An 18,889-nucleotide genomic window follows, 5' to 3' on the forward strand; every position below is an offset into this window, starting at 1 on the left:
CCTGGCAAATTACATTCTTCGGTATAAACCACCTCGTTCGCTACGCTCACTCGGCGGTTTATTCGGTGGTTATCGCACCTGACCAGGGATTATCTCACCATATACACCTCGGGCCGGGGCATTAACCCTTTATTACCACATACCAAAAACAAGTTTACTTATAGTAAACAGTGAAGAAAGTCATGTTAAACCAGAAACTTTTGGAGCCTTGTCGGGCAGATTTTGATGAATGAAAAGTAAGATATAAATGATGGCAAAAACGTAGAAACATACAAAAATTATCCCAGGGCCATCCCATCTAATTATTAGCGCCACTTTACCTTTATCCATGGGGTAACCTATATCCGTGTTATTGAAAACGTTACTTAGGAACACCAAATTGACGGGTGATGGTTTTACATTGCAACATTTTCAACATTTATAAAACATTGCCATTCAAAACCACTTTCCCTCGACTTGACGATGCCCGTAAATAGTCGGTTTCTACAAACAACGGACATAGGTTACCCCACGAATAAAGGTGAACTAGCGTTATTACATCTTACCCTGATGGATTCGGCGAACCCCACGGCGCCGAACTTGCTGGCGCAGTAGTCGGACAGCCCGGCCACCCCCATCAGCCTTAAACCCCCTCAAAAACAACGGATAAATGTTAGCCCACGGATAAAGGGGAACATCTTACCCTGATGGACTCGGCGAACCCCACGGCGCCGAACTTGCTGGCACAGTAGTCCGACAGACCGGCAACCCCCATCAGACCCGCAGAGGACGCGATGCTGACCAGGTGTCCGTGGTTCTGTTCCATCATATGGGGCAGGAACGCTTTTGTGGTCTGAGGGGTAGAGAAGGGGGTGATTTGCATGTTTCATATGCATAACTACGGTTAATTTACATAATTGTCATTCTGTTCTATCACGTGGAGAAGGGACGCTGGAGGACGCAATGCTGACGAGGTGTCCGTGGTTCTGTTCCATCATATGCGGCAGGAACGCCTTCGTGGTCTGTTTGGGGTAGAGAAATAGGTAATTTGCATATGCAAAATAATTTGCATAATTATCGTGATTCTGTTTCATCATGTGGGTGAGGAACGCCTTGTTGGTCTGTTTGGGGTAGAGAACTACTTTAATTTGCATATTTTGTACGCATGCTTTGTACGGATAATAATATATTCCGTCGTCATATAGCTATAGGTTGAGGAATTCCTTAGTGGTCTGTTGGGGTAGAGAATGTATAATTTGCATGTTTTACATGCATAATTATGGTAAATTTGCATACGCTTTTTCGATTGTATTTCATCATGTGGGGAGAAAGTAGAGAAGAGATAATTTCCATATTTTATACACACAATTCAAATGAATGATAATTTCGTAGGTTTGATGCAGGTTTTTCTCACCCAGAAGTGTGCGTTGGTGTTGATGTCCATGGTTTTCTGGATGAGGTCATCAGGGCAGTCCAGAAACTTCCGGCCCGTCACGATCCCAGCGTTGTTGATCAGGATGGTCACGTGACCCACGCTAGTCTTCACCTGTTGTGAAATCATAGCAAACACCACTGTTTATACTTTACACATGAGGTGTTTGCCGACCCATATGTCTGGGGGCTAAATGCAAGGGGGTGCACCTGTTAAATACTATTACGGATTCCGTGTTACGTTAGGCCTATACAGTCCTAATGTCCAACCGGAGTCCTGTCGGGCAGCTACCGGGAACAAAAAGCATGATGTAAAGACACCACACTACAGAAGACGCAAAGAGAATAGTAGTGGGGATTATTTGTGTATATTTCTACGGATACATTTTTTGGGGGGCCCGGTTTGGAAATGTGACGCAGGCCTATAAACTGGGGAGTCACTTCTACGTTGAAGCATTACACTGTACAACCAAGGTGCCCCGAGAGCCAAGACAGTGTCGAGAAAGTTTTAGAGCGGTAACTATACGTCCTCGTTATAACCAAGCATACATGTATGTTCCCAGTAAACGTCAATTCGAACCTCGGTTCGATTAGGAGATAACCGAACGGTCAGGGTTCTAACCTTCGTTCGATTAGGAGATAATCGAACCAAGGTTCGACTGAGGGTTCGATTGTCTCTAAGTCTCGGTTCGAACTGAGGGCATAGTAACACCAAGGACCAAAGAGGTTGAAAAATATCTCCTAGGTAACACCAAGGAGGTTATATCTAATATAACCTCCTTGGTAACACCAACAGTGAATGACCGCTCGGTCACTGACCTGCTGCGCGACCCTGTAGATGTCGTCCCTCTTGCTACAGTCGCACACGAAGCCGAACGCCTTCCCTCCTTCCTGCCGAATCATCTGCACAGTCGCCTCGTTCGCCTCCTCGTTGATGTCCCAGGCGACGATGGTGGCCCCCAGGCGGGCGAAGCTGAGCGCCATGCCGCGGCCGAGCCCGCTGCCCGCCCCGGTGATCAGCGCGATCTCGCCCGAGACGGACTTCTTGGCGGGCGGGAAAATAAAACTCACGAGGTTGACTAGTCCAGCGATCAGCGAAAAGAGCATCAGCATACCGAATCGAAGGGCGACCACGAAGCCCTTTAGGATCGACATTTTTTAGTCTTTTGGCCTCAAGAGATGTAGAAATGATTATGTACACTTGGTCAAAATGGTAGCTGCACCCAGTCACCTGAACTTTTTAGTGGGTCACTGTGCGGCACTCTTTGGCCCCTCCGGTCCTTTATACCATGTCAATATTGATCACGTGATTAGGTTCAACACGCCTTTTCCATTGATGATTGAAGAAGTTTCTCCAAGCAGATCCTATGGTAGCATAAGATACTGCTCAATGTGGGGATTTAATTTCGCGGTAGCGGGACAAAGGACTTTTCGAGGTGGTTTTAAGTTCGCGGTAGCACCATGCACTGTAGTCTCTTTACCTTTACTGCCATGGGAAAATGTTCGCGGTGGTTTAAAGTTCGCGGTGTTGTAAAGCGGTCACCGCAAAAACCGCGAACATTAAACCACCACGAAAGTTTCTGCATTAACAGTAGTATCAAAAGCTTGCAGAAGAGTGAAGCCGGCCGAGGAGTGTGCATTGACTCCCTTTGGCCAGCTCTGCTCCTTGGCCAACTTTGATACTATCTTATAACAGGTCATAACAATGCTTGAAAATATAAAATTGGGTCATTTCTTGTTGCTTTGATAGTGGATTTTTTTCTGTCGTATAGTAATTCTGATTTAATGAAAGTGGCAACAACACAAAAATATGCCAAGCAAAGTTACGATTATTCATCCAAACATCTGCTTGAAGTTTAGCTCTTGGAACGAGACATGACATCAGCCTGGGTACGAGGGCGGGTCAAAGGTCACCATTGCAAACATGGCGGCATGAAGCTAAAATTTTGCGCGTGATGTCTTTTGTTCACATTTTCGCGGTATTTGAATAAGTTTGAAGCTGATTTTTGGGCAAAAGGTAAGGCATAATAGCAGTTCTGAGTAAGGATAGAAAGATGGAAGCTAACTGTTCGTTGTCGTTTCAGAGGAAATGATTTAATTGTTCGTTTTGTGCCCCCCTCCCCAGTTTTTTTGCTTTGTTTTGAAATGAGGTAAAACTTTTAAAAGCAATCTACAGTTACTAGTATTACGGTAGACGAGAGTTCTTGACGACATTAGTAGACGAGACTGCTTCTGCTCGCCCCTTTTGTTTTACTGAAAAATATCATGCAGTTTGAAAAGAAAGAAACTTTCTTTCTTCCTTCCTTAATTAGTGCCTAGGATCATTATGTTGATCATTATGGCGCAGTCTTTACTTATCCGAGGGACGGCCTTAGCCAAAGCTAGGTACTCATTTTCACCTGAGTGAAGCGGGGAAAGTTGTGTTAAGTGCCTTTCCTAAGGGCACAAGATCGGTGACACGGCAGGGTTCGAACTCAGGACCTCTTGGGCCTGAGCCCAACTCGCTGCCGATTATGCCACACAATCTTGCAATGTAACGTTACTGCAGTAACTTTTTCATTGTTTCACTTTCACCAGTTTTTTAAATTATATTTCTGCAGGTATAATAAGCCATGGATGTGGTGTTTGTGAGTGAGTGGGAGAAACAAGACCAGGTCCGTTCCTACGTCCTCCCCACCCCATACGTCTGTTCCTGGTCCTGTCGGAATGTGCTTGCCTTCGCAGGTCCTGTACAGGTAGGTGTTGTTGTTGTTGTTGTTTTTGTTTTTGTTGTTTTTGTTGTTGTTGTTGAGTAGGAGAGACAAGACCAGGTCCGCTCCTATGTCCTCCCCACCCCATACGTCTGTTCCTGGTCCTGTAGGAATGTGCTGGCCTTCGCAGGACCTGTGCAGGTAGGTGTTATTGTTGTTGTTGTTGTTGGGTGTTGTTGTTGTTGTTGTTGTACAGGTAGGTGTGGTTGTTGTTGTTGGTGGTGGTAGGTGTGGTTGTTGTTGTTGTTGTACAGGTAGGTGTGGTTGTTGTTGTTGTTGTTGTTGGTAGGTGTGGTTGTTGTCGTTGTTGTTCATGGTCCTGTCAGAATGTGCTGGCCTTCGCAGGACCTATGCAGGTAGGTGCTAATGCTACCATATCAGTTCTTAGAATTGGATCATTAAGCTTTGGTCCACTGTTCATTGTACTTATTCTCTCTTTGTCATATTTTAAGAGCTATAATGTAAAGAGCTAGATGTATTTCCTGGGTACAATGAACCTGTAAGTAAATATTGTACATAGTGTTAGAGTAGTATAGATCTTCCACTGTTTAGTACAAATGTGTGCGGAAGAACGTAGTCTGAATGTAGGGACTCAACTAGCCTGATTAAATCTCGCTTATAGCAGCCCACCAAACAACCGCCGGCCCCCTAGGGAGGGTCCAGTTACAGCCCTGGACAGAGGAGTTTGTGTTACACAGACTAGGATTCAACCTGAATACATTGAATGATTGAATTGTTTTGTAAATTCGTGTGTTTGTGTGTGAATCTTTCCCTAAAGGCAAAGGTAAAGGTTGTAAAGGCCAGTAGACACTTTGTTGTGGAAAACTCAGTAGAAAACTAGCTTAACTGTTAAACTACTTCAAGATCACTTTCTTTCACTTTATGAGTTTAATAGTAAATTAATGTGCTGTATGTTAATGCTCTTTAGGGTCCGTGGTCTGATGCCTCGCTGGTTCGACCCATCCATGTGGTTGACCCTGACCGACCCTGGGACGTTCACAGTTTCAGTACACAGCATGGGGAGGATATTGTGGCTCTGGAGTGGGACCCATCAGGAACACAGCTACTGTCTGCTGAGAGGTGAGTTAGTTAGTTAGTCTGTTAATTAATCAGTTAGTTAGTTAGTTACTTAGTTAGTTGGAACATAGCTACTGTCTGCTGAAAGGTGAGTTAGTTAGTTAGTTAGTTAGTGTACAGGTTCAGTACACAACACGGAGAGGATATTGTGGCATTGGAATGGGACCCCTCAGGAACACAGCTGCTGTCTGCTGAGAGGTGAGTTAGTTAGTTAGTTAGTTAGTTAGTTAGTTAGTTAGTTAGTGCACAGCTTCAGTACACAGCACGGAGAGGACATTGTGGCGCTGGAGTGGGACCCCTCAGGAACACAGCTACTGTCTGCTGAGAGGTTAGTTAGTTAGTTAGTCTGTTAATTAATCAGTTAGTTAGTTAGTTACTTAGTTAGTTGGAACACAGCTACTGTCTGCTGAGAGGTTAGATAGTTAGTTAGTCTGTTAGTTAGTCAGTTAGTTAGTTACTTAGTTAGTTGGAACACAGCTACTGTCTGCTGAGAGGTTAGCTAGTCAGTTAGTTAGTCTGTTAGTTAGTCAGTCAGTTAGTTAGTTAGTTAGTTAGTTGGAACACAGCTACTGTCTGCTGAGACGTTAGTTAGTTAGTTAGTCAGTTAGTCAGTTTTTTTAGTTAGTTAGTTAGTTAGTTGGAACACAGCTACTGTCTGCTGAGAGGTTAGTTAGTCAGTTAGTTAGTTAGTTAATTAGTTAATTAGTTAGTTAGTTAGTGCACAGTTTCAGTACGCAGCACGGAGAGGATATTGTGGCTCTGGAGTGGGACCCCTCCGGAACACAGCTACTGTCTAAAGGTATGTTAATGATAATGATTGAATGAAAAGACACAACTATTGCTTTGAATTCACCAGTTGAAGTCAGAATTGCCTTGAAGAAGGTGACAGACGGTCACCAAAATGTTGGTGAGAATAAAGCAAAAAAAGAGTCTCTTTATTCAGTGACGTACTTACCAACCTGATTAAACTTTTCACGGAGATAATGATGATATGACCTCTGTTAGCTGAGGCAACTAGGCATGGGAGATCCAGTTTGAAGTTTTTCCTCCAGTTTTCTGCACATCCCTGGCTTCCCAAAAGTCTTGCCTACTGTGCCAGGGGGGGTTAGTCGTCTTCAAAAACCCCAAAGTACTCCACAACATGACCTGTTACAAACATTTCTCACTGTTCAAACACCCGGTCTAACATATTGAATAGAGCTCAGAGATGTTTGTACCAGATAGTAGCGACTTTGACTAAAGTTTGAGCGTCCCGTTTATGTACGAACATAACCGACACACTACAGAAGATTCCCGGGAGCAGTTCCGTCATTGGCGTCTGGAATTACAATATACATAAAGCAGGGCTCGAAATACAAGGTGCATGTGCACCCAGGTGCACCCAAAATTGGAGCTGTGCACCCAAATATTTTCTTGGGTTTATGTATGTAAAGATATCAAGGTGTACTAGTATACATCTGATGCATCATATTCTTGACATCTAAGGGTTAGAAAGATAATAAAAATGTCTGTCATGGTACTTGTTTAAGAATTTGATAGCGTGTAACTATGTTTTGTTGTTAGGTTTTTCTGACATTCTACTTAAATCTAAGTGGTGCACCCAAAAATTTTTTGGTGCACCCAATTTTTTAAGCTGGGGGTACCAGTGCACCTAATCCCAACAGTGCAACAGTTTGTTTAATTGTATTGTTGACCTTACTTTTCTCTCAGGTTTGGTGAAGTGAAACTCTGGTCCATGAAAGACTACCTGGTGAATGATTGGCACCTGGTGACCTCGGTTGACCTTGACGGTGAGGAAATCGTCACCCTGCAGTGGCTTCATGTTGGCGGTCGTCTGACCTTGAACAACATGAACATGACCTCTACCGTCTTCAACGAGAAAATCACGCACCAAAGCTACGCGCCCTCGCTATCGGAATTCGGAGGGAAGGCCTGCAATGGCTGGGTCGCTGTCACGGCAACAGGAATGGTGTACATAACCGCGTTGAGTAAGGATAACACTCCGACAACCGTTAGTGAATGTTTAGGGAACGTACGTTCACGTGTTGTCGTGGCGGACGCCGCGTTCACCGTAAAGGGGTTCGTGATCATTGCTTTATCCGACGGAAACAGCATGTCGCCAGTGAAGTTCTACAAACTCAAACTCAGCAATGTCAATGAGAAATGCACCATGCATATCGAGCCGCTGCCAAGCTTCTTTCTACGCTGCGCGGTCGACCCAAATAAAAAGGATAAGTACACCAACGTGACGCACGTGAAGTTTGAACACCGGGAAGGCGTGGAGCAAGTCGTGGTGGTGGTCTCTGGGACAAACTCGAGCACTATAGAGGTATTTCTTTTTATCTTTATTTTATTTTCTACCAGATCACTTCAGTGTCACTGATGAAAGATACCGGTAGTGGATACTACGTCTGACCGTTTCCAAAATCATATCCAGTTGCTTGAGTAACTGCTTTTAGGCATATCTTATTACAGTAGAAGCCAGTTGATTGCACACCGGATAATCGCACACTTCTGTTAATTGCACAAAATCCCACTGTACTTGGATGTATAGTCTTCATTGATGTGTCTTTTGCTAGGTCTGGGGGCTGAGGAATGAACCAGTGACGCTCCACAAGATCTTCCAACCGCAAGCGCCCGCGGGAAAACAGCCAATGGCGGTGAAGTGGGGATCTCTGACCACCATCGCGGACCGTCCGCTCGTTACCGCCCTTGCGGTACCGAAGTTACCGGTTCAGTCCAGCAACCTTATAGAGAGTAAGGGTTACGACACGAAGTTCTTCAATGGCAGCGCTCTGGCGATAGCATTCCAGGATGGCAATATCCACCTTGTGCAGAGGTAGGAATTGATAAATAAGAAATAGGCCAAATAGCAATTCATCTAGATATTTTTGTACACTATAGCGTAAATATACTAATTTAGACCAGTTGACAGAATGTTCTTGAAATCTAACCATCAGAAAATTACTTTTATTGTACTTTGCTGGACTGCTTGCTTGTTAGCTATAGAGTTACAAACTCCAGTTCTGAGCAAGGAGGTTGCAAGAGTTCTGAGATAGTGTAATAAGTTTTATAATTATGCTGATTTTCTACTTTATCTTATGTTGTACACTCAAGTTTTTTTTCTGTGCACCAAAATGGCTAGGTTAGGTACACCAGTGCACCTTTTCCCAAAAAAGAACTTTGAGCCCTGATTACCCTAGCGCATGTTAGAATTGGCGCCGATGAAAAATGCCTCTTATGAAACTTATGTCTATGGCTAATCCATGAACGAAAGCATTGTTCTTTCTGGCAATGATAGCTTTATTTTATTGGCTTTCCTTTCTGCCAATAATAGGCATACCTCTGATAGCTTTATTTTCTTTTTTTCTTTCTGGCAATGATACAAAAAATGTAGGTATACCTCTGCTTTATTTTGTTGTGTTTCCAGATTGACCCTCCACACCCTGGCCATGTTCAGTCTGGACTCCTGGCAGCGAGGTTTGGAGGAGACGGTTGCCAAGCGACAGCGCCTCTCGATGTTCCGTTTCCTGTCGTGCTGCGAGCTGTCCGGGACGTGCTGCGGCCTCATGGGAGTTGACCCCGGCGGGAGGCTGTACGTTTTCCGATTGACCCCGTCGCTGACGCAAAACGTGGATCCCGCTCTTCCGATCAGACACGTGGTATCTCTATTGGAGTACTGTATGGTAAGCACGTTTTGTTATTCCACAACTTGGCATGTTTATGAAGGTTAGACATCCAGGTAAACAATATTATTCAAATACAATTCAATCTCTACAACTGGATAAAAAAGTAGATGCACTTTCAGACATTTCGACACATGTAGCATTGCTGTTGGAGTACTGTATGGTATGAAAAGTCTCATATTGTACACATAGGTAGAGGTAGTCCCATAGCCTTTTTGAGGCCCTAGGGACAGTGGGTTGTTATCCACACATGGTCTCACTGCTGGAGTACTGTATGGTGAGTATGAAAAGTCACAGTTTGAAGGTACATGTGAAGGTAATAGTAGTAGTGCCACCGTTATCAGGCTAGGGCTTTATGACGGGGTCCAAATTTTTTAGTGACTGAGAGTTGTAACTACAGGCTTGTGTATTGTACATGGTCTCCCTGCTGGAGTACCGTATGGTAAACACTAGGGGTAGGTACCGGTACAGAAAATTCAGGTCCAGGTATGGTCCAGGTCTGGAGGATCAGGTCCAGGTCCAGACCTGAACCTGGACCTGATTGTCGTTGAAGAGATTCATAACTTGATAAGTCACGTATTTTTTCTTTAAACACTGACTAATTTTCAAAGGTAAACACACATACCTCCAAATTTTTTATGGCTATCAATCCATCTTGTTCACGGAGTGACCAAGTCTCGTGAGGGTGCAAGACTAGATCGAGACTTGCATGGACTGTAAGGATTGAAGTCTGCCATCTCTGACTGCCTTGTTTTGTTCTTGTTGTTTTCTCTTTATAATTATTAACAGTTATCAGGTTGGGACTGTTGGGACGTACTGTTAGTGGTAGGACCCAGCATGGTGGAGTCTGTGATTGACAAGTTGACAGACAACTACAGTCAGCAGAGGGGTGAAATCTGCCATCTCTGACTGCCCTGTTATTTTCTCTTTAACAGTTATCAGGTTGGGACTGTTGGGATGTGCTTCTCCTGGTGGGACCAGGCATGGCGGAGTAGTAGCATTGAAGGGGTGAAGTCTGCCATCTCTGATTGTCTTAACTTGTCCCTCAATGTAGTGCCACAATAGTGTTTGGGATGAGGATACATGCCTGATGTGAGGGGGTGAAGTCTGCTGTCTCTGACTGCCTTGTTGTTTGGAGGCTGTCTTTTCCATCACTGCATTTTGGATGGGAATAGACAACCTCGATGTGAGGGGGTGAAGTCTGCCATCTCTGACTGCCATGTTTTTTCCATCCCAGCTCTCAGGTTGGGACTGTCGAAACGTGCTACTGTGTAAGTAGCAAAAGTGCTGGAACCAAGCAAAATTGAGGGGGTGAAGTCTGCCATCTCTGACTCCCCTGTTGTTTTTCTACCCCAGCTCTCAGGTTGGGACTGTCGAAACGTGCTACTGTGTAAGTAGCAAAAGTGCTGGAACCAAGCAAAATTGAGGGGGTGAAGTCTGCCATCTCTGACTCCCCTGTTGTTTTTCTACCCCAGCTCTCAGGTTGGGACTGCTGGGATGTACTACTGGTAGTGGGACCAAGCATGGTGGAATCTGTGATTGACAAATTGACAGACAACTACAGTCAGCAGAACCCCGCCTTACAGCAGATCCACCTCACCAAGTTTGTGGCCATCAAGGCAGCATTATACAGGTGAGTACCATTCTTAATGTTACCTTTATACTAATTATAGCACTGGGGATCATCTCAAATATTCTCGTGTTATCTTAGAGGAGTCAGATCCACCTCACCAGGTTTGTCGCCATCAAGGCAGCATTATACAGGTGAGAACCGTTCTCAATGTTACCTTAAGTTTATACTAATTATAGCACTGGGGATCATCTCAAATGTTCTCGTGTTATCCTAGAGGAGTCAGATCCACCTCACCAAGTTTGTGGCCATCAAGGCAGCATTATACAGGTGAGTACCATTTAAAACTTTTTATTTTAATATATTTATACTCCCACCCATTCTTGCTGCAGTTATGAGTATGTGCACTAGATGGCTCTTCTGAATCATAGACTAACATTTTCATACATATTATGTGGGATATATTTCATTGGAGAGTATTTCAGAGTATAGATATGTGCCCTTGATTAACAAACTTATTGTGTACTAGGTGTAAAATCTGATTTGTGGTTATTCGTATATTAAGATTTTTCCATAGAGAAAATGTGAATGTCTTGAAAACTTAACATTATTCTGGGCTGTTTAAGATAGCAACATTTCTACCTGTCCTGAAATCTTAACATAGTCTGAGTACCATCCTCCGTAGTGACCGTTGGCTCACTACTTTTACCAGCGATCACTACAGAGTATGGTACTCAGGCTAGTCTTACCATTATTTTGTTGTCAAAGTAGCAATTTCTTAACATCCCAATATCCCCACAGATTGACCAATACTTTTTCCAGCGATCACTACAGAGAATGGTACTCAGCCTAGTCTTAACATTATTCTGTTTTGTCAAAGTAGCAATATCTTTACATTACAATATCTCCACAGATAGGATAGACGGCTAGAACGTTGGAATCAGAATCAGTAGGTCCTGAGTTCGATACTCGCCATGCACCTGCCCCCATGACGATGGAGTGACACCCATCGAGCCTCACGGCTAATCTGTCTAAAGGTGCCCAAAACACTGCACACTTGCCACTAAGACCCGTGAATTTTTATTTTTTCTTATCCCCTCAGATTGACCAATAATGGCGGAGGGAAGTCAGCTGACTGCTATGCAAAGCTCCTGCTGAACGCGATATCCTCCTCTCTGAAGGCTCTCCTGCGTCCGACTCAGCTGGGGAGTCAGGACCGAGGGCCGGCCGAGAAACTCGCCGTGCTCTGTAGCAAAAGTACAGGTAGGAATCAGAGCTGTAGAAAGCCTAAAGTTTGACATAAGAAATGCTCTTTATTGTGACAAATTTTAAAAGTACCAAAAGAGTAAAATCTTAATGCCATCATTTTAAGTCATTCAGGTGTCTGACAGTTGCTGTATTTGTTTGGGCTTGTCTGTGTGTTTGGCTCTGTATCTCTCTCTCTCTCTGTGTGTGAGTAGGTTTCTAGGATCCTCAATACACAGTCACAATGCAGTGTTGCCATGCATCCCCAGGGCGATATTTTTGTCTGGGGGACTGAAAAATGGTAAGAAACCTGGAGTGAAGTTTCCTGTCTCTGACTGCTTTTGTTCTCTTTTTTGCAGAGACAGACTTGGACAAGGTCATGATCAACCTGGAGACGAAGGAGTTTGTGATCGAGCCGGTCACGCTGCAGTCTCTTCAACAGCTGATCCAGTGGGTGGGGGACTTCACGCTGTACCTGCTGTCTCTGCTGCCCACACAGCAAGGTCAGTATAGAATAGCAAGGTCATGCTGTACCTGCATAACACAGCAACATCACTATAGAAAAGCGAGGTCAGTATAGAACAGCAACATCACCATAGAACAGCAAGGTCAGTGTAACACAGCAAAGTCAGTATAGAACAGCAAGGTCAGTATAGAACAGCTAAGTCACGCTGCAGTCTCTACAGCAGCTGATCCAGTGGGTGGGGGACTTCACGCTGTACCTGCTGTCTCTGCTGCCAACACAGCAAGGTCAGTATAACACAGCAAGGTCAGTATAACATGGCAAGGTCACGCTGCAGTCTCTGCAACAGCTGATCCAGTGGGTGGGGGACTTCACGCTGTACCTGCTGTCTCTGCTGCCCACACAGCAAGGTCAGTATAACACAGCAAGGTCAGTATAACATGGCAAGGTCACGCTGCAGTCTCTGCAACAGCTGATCCAGTGGGTGGGGGACTTCACGCTGTACCTGCTGTCTCTGCTGCCAACACAGCAAGGTCAGTATAACACAGCAAGGTCAGTATAACATGGCAAGGTCACGCTGCAGTCTCTGCAACAGCTGATCCAGTGGGTGGGGGACTTCACGCTGTACCTGCTGTCTCTGCTGCCCACACAGCAAGGTCAGTATAGAATAGCAAGGTCATGCTGTACCTGCATAACACAGCAACATCACTATAGAAAAGTGAGGTCAGTATAGAACAGCAACATCACCATAGAACAGCAAGGTCAGTATAACACAGCAAAGCCAGTATAGAACAGCAAGGTCAGTATAGAACAGGTAAGTCACGCTGCAGTCTCTACAGCAGCTGATCCAGTGGGTGGGAGACTTCACGCTATACTTGCTGTCTCTGCTGCCCACACAGCAAGGTCAGTATAGAACAGCAAGGTCAGTATAGACCAGCAAGGTCATTATAGAACAGCAACATCACAATATAGCACAGCAAAGTCACTCTGAAGCCTCTACAGCAGCTGATACAGTGGGTGGGCGACTTCACACTGTACCTGCTGTCTCTGCTGCCCACACAGCAAGGTCAGTATAACACGGCAAGGTCACGCTGTACCTGCTGTCTCTGCTGCCCACACAGCAAGGTCAGTACAACACAGCAAGGTCACACAGTACCTGCATTCTCTGCTGCCCACACAGCAAGGTCATGCTGTACCTGCTGTCTCTGCCGCCTACATAGCAAGGTCAGTATAACACGGCAAGTCTGTCTTACACAGTGTGAGCTGCTATAAGCGAGATGTAATCAGGCTACCTTGCCCCCCTCCCCCTCAGGTATGCCTAACCATGTTGGCTTGACGCTCCTACGTGACGCCCAGTTCCTACAGATGTTACGTGAGCTGCTATAAGCAAGATTTAATCAGGCTACCATGCCCCCCTCCCCCTCAGGTATGCCTAACCATGTTGGCTCGACCTTCCTATGTGACGCCCAGTTCCTACAGATGTTCCGAGAGCTGCTGTTGACGGTTCGGATCTGGGGCGGGCTGCTATAAGCGAGATTTAACCAGGCTATCTTGCCCCCCTCCCCCCTCAGGTATGCCTAACCGTGTTGGCTCGACCCTCCTTCGTGACGCCCTATTCCTACAGATGTTACGAGAGTTGCTGGTGATGGTTCGGATCTGGGGGCTCATCAAGTCCAGCTGTCTCCCTGTCTTCACCGCAACCTCAGATAACCTGGACAGCCTCCAGCTGCTGTTTAAGCTGCTCACCAAGGCCTGGATGTGTGCTAAAGAGGAGAGGCTTTCCAGTGGTGGGTTTTCTTTTATTTATTTTGCATAGGTAAATTGCCTTTAGATGATATTCTAGTTTTATTCACAAATTATGAAGCTGTGTAAGACCAGGCTATGAGGTTTGATCCACTGACACTGGAAAGGACCCCTTTGCTTTTTAAATAGCTCAAGGTGTGGCTCTCCTCAAATATTGGATTTGCAACTTAATGTCCCATCCGGGGAGATGTTTCTAATCAAAGCTAGGTACGTGTAGTAGTCAATTCCACATAAGTCAAGTGAGGAAATAGGTGTTATGTGTCTTTCCCAATTAGTGCACATCATAGGGGCCTTGTTTAGGTTCCATTTCAACAACCCCTACCACCTTCCAAGTCTTCACAGTGTTGTGGGCTGTTAAGGAGGAGAAGCTCTCTAGTGGTGGTCTGTTTTGTAGGATTTTTACCCTTCATGGTTTGCTTTCTTCTTTCCTATACCTCTAAAAGTTCCTTTAGAATGATCTCGAGCCTTTGGAATGTGACAACTCAGAAACACACAGACAGACAAAAGGGCACACATCTACATGTAGTGTTTATTAATGGCTGAATCTTAATGTTTTATTTTTTCTAGACTGGGATGACTCCCTGGTAGACGAGTGCTGCCTGCTGCCCAGTCGAATGCTGGTGCCCAACCTGGACTCTCCACCCCCCGCAGAGGGAATAATGGCACGACCCCAGAGCAAGCAACCAATCCTGGTGCAAGTTGGGAAGTATGTCATCAATATTAGCATGAAAGTTCATCTGTGTTGACATGATTCATATTGAAGTTTTACCAGAAATTCGAGCTGAGCAAAATTTGTGTTGTACGACAGTTGTAAAACTTCAATAAGTATGTCCTCATTACATTTACTGTAGAATGCCTCAGTTTGGAAAAGGCAGCCCAAATTTCATAGGAGGAGGGGAATATTGCTTATTGAATGCCTCGTGGAATGCCTAAGGCAGTTGCATGACAAATCCTAGGAAATTTTGAAATCTTGACTCTTTTAAATGTAACTTGGTTTCTTACCAGACCCCAGCCCGATCTCAAAAATTTGTTTTGTGTGATAGATATTTTTTACATCGGGCTGGGGTCTGGTATCCAGGCTATTTTAAATGCTATTTCCTGCAGTCTGCATTTTGCTGGCAAACAAAGCTGAGTTTAGTGTTATTTCTATTGGCGAAAAAATAGAACCCCAAGGGTTTGGGGTTAAGTTTTTAGGGCTACATATTTTGTCAATGTTTGTCACCAAACTTGGAAGGCATGCCAATGTTTGGTATGACATGTAAATAGGTCACAAACAGCAGACAAGTGGCTACTGTAGACAGTATCCTTAAAGTTTGGGTCAGTGGCAATGATAATAATCCATCAGAGACATATTTTCTCAATGTTTGTCACCAAACTTGCAAGGCATCGCAAGGTGGCCACTGCCAATGTTTGGTATGACTGTGAGTTCGTCACAAACTACTAGCAGCAGACAAGTGGCCACTGTGCATGGTGTCCTTAAAGTTTGGGTCAGTGGCAACAATAATAATCCATCGGAGACCACCCAAAAGTCCCCACAATGGCCAGATGTTCCTACAGCGGGTATCTCACTGAAGTTAGTGTAGTTTGAGGTTAATAGTGTGGCCGACACTTCACATTTTTTTTCTTCACATTTTCTCATTCTTGATTGTTGCACCTAGTACCTACTTTTTTGCACCACCACAAACAGATGGCCACAAATCGGACTGTATTTCACCAATCAAACTGGCACAAGGACAGTTCCTCTTAATTATATTTCAGCCATACATAGTATGGTGAAATATATTGTATTTGTAATGTTTCTTCTTCTTCTTTCTTTCTCCTGTCAAATCTTCAAAGTGATTCATCTCCGCCGTTCCTGGACCGAATGACCTGAAATTTGGCACAGGGGTAGAATGGGTCAATACCTTGATGCTTTTTTCTCATTTTTTTCATATCTGCCTCTAAAATGATTTTATTGAGATTTTTTGGTCAATTTTAGACCAAAACTGTATATTTTGGCCCCTGTACCCTGGTATTACAACCAAATGAGCTAAAATTTGACAGAGATGTGCCTTGATAATGCCCCCATATAAATTCGATAACACTTTTGGTGTACAGTACAACAAAATGCTTATTTTTGCGATTTTTAGACCAATTTTTGACCAAAAAAAGGACACTTTTGGCCCCTGTACCCTGGTATTACAACCAAATGAGCTGAAATTTGACAGAGATGTGCCTTGATAATGCCCCCATATAAATTCAATAACACTTTTGGTGTACAGTACAACAAAATGCTTATTTTTGCGATTTTTTGACCAATTTTTGACCAAAAAAGGACACTTTTGGCTCCTGTACCTTGGTATTGCAACCGAATGAGCTGAAATTTGACACAGATGTGCCTTGATAATCCCTTCATATAAATTCAATAACACTTTTGGTGTACAGTGCAACAAAATGCTTATTTTTGCGATTTTTGGCCAATTTTTGACCAAAAAAGGACACTTTTGGCTCCTGTACCCTGGTATTACAATTAAATGACCTGAAATTTGGTATAGATAGGCATTAGATACTTAGTAACAAGATTCAAGTAAAATTTTTGACATAAACAACTTTAAAATGATTAATTTTGGCACTTTTCTGAGGGGAAATTTGTTTTCTTTTGGCCCCCTGACGTGACCTTCCGTGACCCCGCACAGAGCCACACCTGTGCGCGTCAGCCGGAGAGTTAATTCAATCAAAGACCTAGCCAATCAGCGAAGAGGAGGCCAAAGGCTAATTAATATTCATAAGCGGAGCCTCATGATCCCGTATATAGCAGTGTTCCCGCCAGGGGGAGCGAAGCCCGCCTAAGGCTCTCGCATTTTAGACTATTCAGAAGGCTTTATATTGTACAGTGGAAGCCAGTTAATTGCACATCGGATTAACGCACACTTCTGTTAACTGCACGGAATCCCTGAAACCCAAACCGGTGTGGTCCAGCTAGATAACTTCGCATTATTGCACCAGCCGGATAATTGCACCAAATTCACTGGCAAATAGGCCGTGCAATTAAGCGGCTTCTACTGTATCAGTTCTTAGGGGCATATCTATGATAATCGCAGCAGTCACTTAACTTCTCTTCAGGAGTTTAGCGTAACACTATTTCAGGTCAAACCGTCAAAGGCAACTAAAAACAAACTTTAACGTTACTGAGTTCAACAGTACTTATAACTTGTTATCCGAAGTTGAAACGCTAGCGATGGTATTTTCGCTGCGCTGTTAGCTCCGTGCGACTGTTGTTGCACCCCTGTACCCTGGTATGAGTAACATTTGGTATAGATAGGCATGAGATAGTTGGTAAAATGATCCAAGTAAAATTTTTGGCATAAAGTACTGTAAAAGGCTTAATTACAGCACTTTTTTTAGGGGAAATTGGTTTTCTTTCGTTCTCCATGCCATGACCTTTCGGACGTTCACCCCACAGAGCCGACATCTGCACCTGCATCTAGCCGGCAGGAAGAGTTAATTCAATTAATGATTCAGCCAATCAGCGAAGAGGAAAGCGAAGGCTAATTAATATTCATAAGCGGGACCACACAATACGTTAACTTGAAGACTCAGGCCGTACAGACTTCTCGCCAGGATTTTTTCAAAGCGTCGGACAGGGGTCCGGGGGCCGCCGAATGTCCCTGGCGGGGTCCAGGGGCAGGGCCACTGTGGGGGGGACCCAGGTGGGCGAAGCCCCCCCGGAAGCTCTTGCATTTTAGACTATTGAGAAGGCTTCTTTTATCAGTTTTTTTAGGGCCATATCTACGATAATCGTAGCAGTCACTTACTTCTCTTCAGCAGTTTGACTTTAAAATATTTCGGGTCAAAGCTTCAAAGACAACTAAAACCTCATAAACAACGACTTTTGTTGACGGTCTGATATCCCTACGTCGCCGCCTCGCTGATATTCCCACGAACATGTTTCAAGAAAAATACCCAGCAAAAAACGCTGTTCTGCGTCAAATTCTATTCTATAAAACATGTGGGACTCAGTGTTACAGTCTAAATATTTTGTAGAAGCACCGCTGTAGGAAAGAAGGTCCAAGCAATGTAAAACATCACGTAGCATGAAGTTCGCTGTCAACTGGCACACAGCACATGACTGTTTGAAACTCTAAGTCTAATCAACAGCCGTGTTTGATTGATAGCCGGCGGTCCTTTGATGAAGTCGGCGAAAGGTGCGTTAGTTAGAAAATCTGCGTTTAGTTTTGATACGTAATTATAAGTTAGACAGTGGCGAGAATGATTATTTTCTCATCAATATTTCTCTTCAGAATTATTTGAACTTAATTGTACATCTAAACAATTGGCTTACCTGTGCAATGTTTATATGATTAATGATCAGCGTACTGAAATCATGTGTAACGTATGGCTCCTAGTCAATAGATCAGCATTTTCTCTATAGTGACCACCTGTCTATAGTGGCCACATTTCCTAGTGCTGTTGTTGTTTGACATAAACTTTTAACATTTAAATTGTAAGTAACTTTAAACTGCCAGAGTTTCAGCCCAATAAAACACTCTCAGCGCCAGGGTATGAACAGACTGACCAGACAGACGAAAATAAATCCTCGAACAAGGTTCAATCGTATCTTCCGGGTCTGGCAGGAAGTTGTTAAACTAAAATAAGAATAGGCTCGATGGCTGATTGCATACAAAGTAAAACAGTTTAACAGTTTTACAGCTTGAAGAAAACAAACGCTCCTACAGTACCTGCACCTGCTTGATAATTATTAAATCGTATGCCCTACTTGAATAAAAAAAGTTCACTGCAATAATAAATGTACCCACATCACAAGGAGCTTATACTTTTTTAAACTTACACCTAGTTATCGTACTGAAAATTGTTAATGACATTACATGAAGTCATTCCACAATTT

At 44.0% G+C, this 18,889-nt stretch overlaps 2 protein-coding genes across 2 annotated transcripts in view; one reads left to right on the forward strand and one right to left on the reverse strand.

Moving 5' to 3' along the window:
- The window catches only part of LOC118404160 (epidermal retinol dehydrogenase 2-like), a 4,126-nt gene extending 1,335 nt beyond the window's left edge, over positions 1-2,791 (reverse strand). The window contains exons 1-3 of the mRNA XM_035803182.1: positions 2,230-2,791; positions 1,394-1,525; positions 683-832 (exon numbers count right to left, since the gene is read on the reverse strand). Coding sequence (XP_035659075.1) covers positions 683-832; positions 1,394-1,525; positions 2,230-2,565 — 618 coding nt within the window. The 5' untranslated portion in view covers positions 2,566-2,791. The remainder of the gene's footprint in view (positions 1-682; positions 833-1,393; positions 1,526-2,229) is intronic.
- A 337-nt stretch (positions 2,792-3,128) lies between these two features.
- LOC118404163 (mediator of RNA polymerase II transcription subunit 16-like) overlaps positions 3,129-18,889 on the forward strand; it is a 17,697-nt gene continuing 1,936 nt past the window's right edge. Inside the window, exons 1-11 of the mRNA XM_035803187.1 lie at positions 3,129-3,427; positions 4,011-4,145; positions 5,089-5,240; positions 6,948-7,566; positions 7,817-8,076; positions 8,668-8,923; positions 10,399-10,556; positions 11,596-11,756; positions 12,098-12,241; positions 13,773-13,988; positions 14,572-14,710. Of these exons, the coding sequence (XP_035659080.1) occupies positions 4,023-4,145; positions 5,089-5,240; positions 6,948-7,566; positions 7,817-8,076; positions 8,668-8,923; positions 10,399-10,556; positions 11,596-11,756; positions 12,098-12,241; positions 13,773-13,988; positions 14,572-14,710 (2,228 nt within the window). The 5' untranslated portion in view covers positions 3,129-3,427; positions 4,011-4,022. The remainder of the gene's footprint in view (positions 3,428-4,010; positions 4,146-5,088; positions 5,241-6,947; positions 7,567-7,816; positions 8,077-8,667; positions 8,924-10,398; positions 10,557-11,595; positions 11,757-12,097; positions 12,242-13,772; positions 13,989-14,571; positions 14,711-18,889) is intronic.

The sequence above is a fragment of the Branchiostoma floridae genome, chromosome 17 (assembly GCF_000003815.2).
Source record: "Branchiostoma floridae strain S238N-H82 chromosome 17, Bfl_VNyyK, whole genome shotgun sequence".
NCBI lineage: Eukaryota > Metazoa > Chordata > Leptocardii > Amphioxiformes > Branchiostomatidae > Branchiostoma > Branchiostoma floridae.